This window comes from Pinus tabuliformis, chromosome 9 (assembly GCF_031772625.1).
Source record: "Pinus tabuliformis cultivar Carrire ecotype Pingquan chromosome 9, CPIR1, whole genome shotgun sequence".
NCBI classification, from domain to species: Eukaryota; Viridiplantae; Streptophyta; class Pinopsida; order Pinales; family Pinaceae; genus Pinus; species Pinus tabuliformis.
This window is the reverse complement of record NC_142307.1, coordinates 1,561,203,089-1,561,208,898: the sequence shown is the minus strand read 5'-3', so window position 1 is coordinate 1,561,208,898 and position 5,810 is coordinate 1,561,203,089. Positions and strand designations below refer to the sequence as shown.

General features: G+C 36.5%; 1 protein-coding gene and 1 non-coding gene across 2 annotated transcripts; one reads left to right on the top strand and one right to left on the bottom strand.

The window, feature by feature from the left end:
- Positions 1-428: 428 nt before the first annotated feature.
- LOC149154575 (U6 spliceosomal RNA) lies at positions 429-532 on the bottom strand. The gene has a single exon (XR_016263855.1). It is a non-coding gene; the product is annotated as a U6 spliceosomal RNA (small nuclear RNA).
- A 3,388-nt stretch (positions 533-3,920) lies between these two features.
- On the top strand, positions 3,921-5,519 carry LOC149154574 (galactinol synthase 4-like). The gene is made up of 4 exons (XM_089438801.1): positions 3,921-4,339; positions 4,459-4,779; positions 4,879-5,013; positions 5,138-5,519. Exons 1-4 carry the CDS (start codon positions 4,010-4,012, stop codon positions 5,390-5,392), a joined length of 1,041 nt encoding a protein of 346 aa, XP_089294927.1. The 5' UTR covers positions 3,921-4,009; the 3' UTR covers positions 5,393-5,519.
- Positions 5,520-5,810: the final 291 nt, after the last annotated feature.

Sequence of the window (5,810 nt, the reverse complement as noted above, 5' to 3'; positions counted from 1 at the left end):
TAGTTTTTATATTGAAGATAATGTCACAATTGAACCTACCTTTATCAACACATTAATTATGTAATAAGAGTATCTACCAGCTCATGAACTTGCAATTTACATAGGGAAAGTAAGGACATGCTTCCAATACCAATACCTCAAGAGCCACAAACCAAATATGCTCAAGCCCAAACCTCATCCTCTTATTCTCATGTATGAGCATCCCTATCCACCATTGAACCCCGTCCAAAAGAAAAGTTTGAAAAATATTACATAGAAATGTTACTGGCAACAAAAAACCCATATTCCTCCATAATGAACCCACAGATGGAGCCCTAAAAGCTAGTAGAGTTTTCATGGCTATTACTCACTTCCTATTGAACCCCATCACATTATTCTTTGCTTCATTTACCAAGGAGATTAAATGGAAGCTGAGGATAATCAAGCCAAAATATTTGGACCATTTCTTTATTTGTGTGTGTCATCCTTACGCAGGCCATGGTAATCTTCTGCTTATTATTCCCATTTTATCAGGTTCATAATTGTTGGATGTTGTGGAGGACACTAGAGTTCTTGGGAAACAATCTGGTGCCCTTAATACAAATTTTATTGTACTAATAAGTAAATGCTCTAATCCCTCCTCTTTCAATTGTTTTAGACCAATTTATTTTTGTAATCTGGTCTAAAAAACATTGCCAAAGTGATTGCTAATTGAATCAAAAGTAAGCTAGTTGAGTGCATGACAAAGGAACAATTTGGTTTTTTGGAGAATCGTCAAATTTTGGATGTTGTGGAAGATGTACGAGAATGTATACATTCAGTCAAAGTTAAAAACCTAGAAGCTTTAGTTTTAGAAGTGGACCTAGTCAAACCCTATGATAGAGTGGATTGCGGATTCTTGAGACTTGTACTTTTACAAATTGGTTTGGGCCTTGAGGTAAGAGACTAGATAATGGGGTGTATATCTTCAACTAATTTTGTTGTTCTTATCAATGGATCTCCTTTAATTTTTTTCAGAAGCAATAAGGGTTTGCAAATAGGGCGTACTATATAACCTTTGTTGTCTTTATTAGTCATGGAAGAATTGAGCAGGTTGATTGGGAAGGCTAAGAGGGATGGCAAGATCAAAGGGGTAAAGGTGGGTACTAGGATTTGTATAAGTCATTTATTGTTTCTAGATGACGTGCTACTATTTTGGAGAGCATATATAAAAGAATGGTCAACCTTTGAAGAATTTCTTCAATTTTCTTGTAAGGCATCGAGAATGGAAATCAATGGTCAAAATTCTTGCTTCTTAACTCATTTTGTAGAAGAACAAATCTTATCCCAGATAGTACCCTTGCTACCTTTCCAACATGACTCTATTGATTCAGGTTTTAAGAATCCAGGTTACTTTATAAATCCAAATAATTATTTGAAGGAAGGTTGGTTTTGACTTCTAAAAAAGGTGGAAAAGAAAGTGGAAATTTGATGTTTTAGTTGGTTATCGCTTGGTGGCAAGATGAGAGTTTTCAAAATTTTCTTGGAAAACATACTTGTTTATTGGCTCTCTTTGTCCAAGATTCCCAAGTACATCTTAAACTCAATCAGGAAAGAATGTTCAACTTCTTATGGTCTAGTAATAAAGCTAAGAAAGGAGTCCATTTAGCTAGTTGGGAGAGTCCATGACTTCCAAAAAAGCTATGGGTAAGGGGCTTTAAAATATGTTCTAGTTTGGGAAAGCTCTATGTATGAAGAGTTTGTGAGGAGTGACCACAAAGGTTGGTCTTTGGAGTGATGTCATGATATCCAAATGCTTTAAGAAGTTATCTCTTATTGACTAGATTAGGAAACCTTGTAAACTTAGTTCATGTGCTTCAAACAGTTGGAGAGCTTTAATGGATTCTTTTCTTTGAATTTGGAGAATGTTGGAGATGGAAAAACCATCCTTCTAGGTCTGGATCCATTTACTAGAGGAGAGGAAGTCTATATGTTACCCTTGGATCTTGTTCTTCTTTTAAATAGTGATGGTTTTATATTTTTTGTCAAATAAAAACACTTACATCAGACGAAACAATTAGTGGCTAATTGCAAGCTAGTGATTTGGGACTTCAAGGAATCTTTTAGAGGACTAGAACATATATAAATAAATGGGTTGTCACAATATGGCATTTATTTTACAGGAAGGAAATATGAAATAGTAAGGAGTTGGAATGTATCCATTGGTCTGGTAACAACTAAAGAAGCATATGAAGCAATTTCTTATTCCTTTGTGACCGTTAAGGAAAAATGGTGGCATATGTATTTTTGGAAATGACTTTGTGCCTTAAAGCCCAAGTGCTTTAGTTAGCTAGTACTTGAAAACAAGATATTGACTTGGGACAACTATATAAAGAGGGGAGTTTGTGGTCCTAGCTTGTGTGTCCTTTGTAGTCAACAAACTAAATATATTGATCACTTATTTTTTTCGTGTGAGTTCTCCAAACTTTTGTGGAAGGATATATTATAGATCTTAAAACTCTCCTTTGTTTGGGAAGATTTTACCTTTCAAGAGAGTATATTGAAGTTGTATTTTTCAGTTAAAAAATTTAGATTTCTTCCTATTTTTGTGATAGGGCGCATCTGGAGACAAAGGAATTGTGCTTTATTTAAAAACTCACATATATTTGCATCAAAACTCACATATATTTGGATCAATTGTTAGTTTCAAAGTTGTTGGTTACTTTAAGGAATTTCATAGATAATATAAGTACAATGTAGTCAAATGCTCTTTCCCTCCTCAATTTTCAGAATAGGTTCTTGTTTGGAATAGTTATGCAAATAGTTGTGAACAAAAATCATAGATACTTTCAATATGAGGAGGCTCTGAAACAAACAATAGTGTAGAACTGATGGCTTTATGGGGTTTAATGTACTTTTAACTCAAAAAAAGTTTTTCTTTATACAATTTCCTGGTGATTTCAAGATAATCATTGATTGGGTAAATGGACATACTCAAACTCCAAGTGCTTTCATGTATTTGTGGCAAGACAATATTCAAGGGCTAAATGTAAAGTTTTAGGCCATCTTTTTAGACATATTTTTAGCCAACATAATTCACACACTGATAGGTTGTGCAAGCTAACATTAAATAAGCTAAGTGATCTAATCAAGATTGAAGAAATAAAAGACAATTTTGTCATAGATAAAGACTTCTTACAGACTTATTTGATTTCGGAAAAAAACCATTTTCTACTAGAATTAAACTTTTTACAAATTATTGTATTGATATCTTAGTAGATTATTGTGCTACTTTTAAATTTCTAGTATAAAAAATGTAACTAATTTTTACAACTATATTAAGAATTTTTTTAATTAGACCTGGATCTATATCTAAATCAATTAAATTATCTCTAAAAGAATTAAAAGCTATTTCGATCCATTGATTCTCTTTAATTCACCCCATGAATCACAAGGCTGTTTATTTTAAAAAATCTACACTTATCAACCCACACTGCCAATAAAAACTTATTACCATATCAAATCACATTCAATTACAATGAGCTTTACAATCCGACCAATCAGTCTTCTCCACATACTGAAACCGGAGCAGAGACGAGCAGTTAGTGCCGTTCGTTACGCCTTCAAATGCAAAAGTCCTCTATACCTATATCCACTTAATAAATATTCACACCCCACTCAATGTCCTTTCTTTACCCCTAAGAAACCGTTTCATTAGTCGACCAACTTTCCCTTCCAACCATTCCAGTGACGCCTTTTCAACACCCCGAAGTTTCGGAGAGCTATGTCCGACTTTCCGAATTCCACTCACACCATACAGGATTTGACACGCCCATGCTATCGTGTCATTTTACTATTTGCTATTGCATTCTGGATTTCATTGTTTTCAATCAACTTTATCCGTAACAGCCGACCTCTTTGTCTATAAAACACACGCTCCCATTGAAGCATAACACACTACACTCCTACACTCGTGTTCTGCAAATTGGTTCTTCTTTGCAACAGATTATTGAATTCCAGGATACTTGCTATTGATTCTCCACTTCTCATCATGAATCCAGAAATTTCTCCTGTAGATCAGTTCTTCAGTGCAAAGGCTGCGGCGGCCAAGAAGAAGTGCAGAGCGTACGTGACTTTCTTGGCTGGATGTGGCGATTATGTGAAAGGTGTGGTCGGTCTTGCAAAGGGTCTCCGCAAGGTGAAGAGCGCATATCCTCTCGTCGTTGCTGTGTTGCCCGATGTTCCGGAGGATCATCGCCTGCAATTGCGAAGACAGGGTTGTATTGTTCGCCAGATTCAACCCATCCATCCCCCAGAGAATCAAGTGCAATTTTCAATGCCTTACTATGTGCTCAACTACTCCAAACTCCGTATTTGGGAGGTATTTTCATTTCTTGCTAATCTGGATACATGAGTGGAGTTTAACAACAATATCTTTCCTAAATACCTGAATAAAGTTATAGTTATTAACAATCTTGTTTTGTTTTGGGTGGTGGGCAGTTTGAGGAGTACAGCAAGATGGTATATCTGGATGCAGACATCCAAGTCTTTGACAACATTGACCATCTTTTTGACATGCCCCATGGATATTTCTATGCTGTCATGGATTGCTTCTGCGAGAAGACATGGAGTCACACTCCGCAGTACAAAATCGGATACTGCCAGCAGTGCCCGGACAAGGTATCATGGCCCGTGGAATTAGGGCAACGGCCCTCTCCATACTTCAACGCTGGCATGTTCGTTTTTGAGCCGAGTCAGTTGACCTTCGACTGCCTTCTGGAAACTCTAATGGCCACTGTGCCAACGCCCTTCGCGGAACAGGTCTGGATCTGTTCTCGATTTCAGCCACGATCATCTAAATTTTTGTTTGATTTACCAGATCTAATTTTGATTAAATTGTGGTATATGTATGTTTTGTAGGATTTCTTGAACATGTTTTTTGAGAAGATATACAAGCCTATCCCTCTCGTGTACAATCTGGTTCTGGCCATGCTGTGGCGACATCCCCAGAACGTGGACTTGGACACTGTCAAAGTTGTTCACTATTGCGCTGCTGTAAGCTTTCTTTTCACTCCAAATTTCTGCAATTGCATTATCGATAGAAACAATATGATTTATATATGAAAGACGAGATAGATGTTCTGAGCTTACAGGGTTATGATTATGGGTGGATGTGCAGGGATCGAAGCCATGGAGGTACAGTGGGAAGGAGGAAAATATGGAGAGGGAAGATATAAAGATGTTGGTGCAGAAATGGTGGGACATATACAATGACCCCTCCCTCGACCACTCGGGATCATGCGACATAATTTCAGATCCAATTTCAGAGGCCGATGGAAAATCAAATGATCTGCAACGAGTGGCTGCTAATTCATTCTTTGCTGCTGCGACGCCAACAAACCCCAACTTAATGCCTGCACCGCCTGCAGCTTAAGATTTTTCAAATTGCCAGAAGCCGTCCCCGTCCCCACACATCTGTTATACCGGAAGAGGTGGGGACAAAGATCGACGATTTTGCTGTCGCGCAACTTGCGCTGACTATTATTCATTGTAAATTAATTCAATTAATATTTGTAAATAGACAAATTAAGATTTGTATGATTCGAAGTCCATGGGTACTCTTTTATTTTCTCCGATTTGAGACAAATAATAATCTATATTATTTTAATTTAATCGTATATCAACGAAAAATATTAAAATCACGAAATCTGATTTGATTATGACTTATTATAGAACTTAAAAAACCTGGCATGGCACTGAATTTTTCGATTCACCAGTTGCAAAAATATCTCAATAGTAAAAAGATGAAAAGGAATGTAACTTGGATCGTTCGGCGAGTTTAATAATAATTT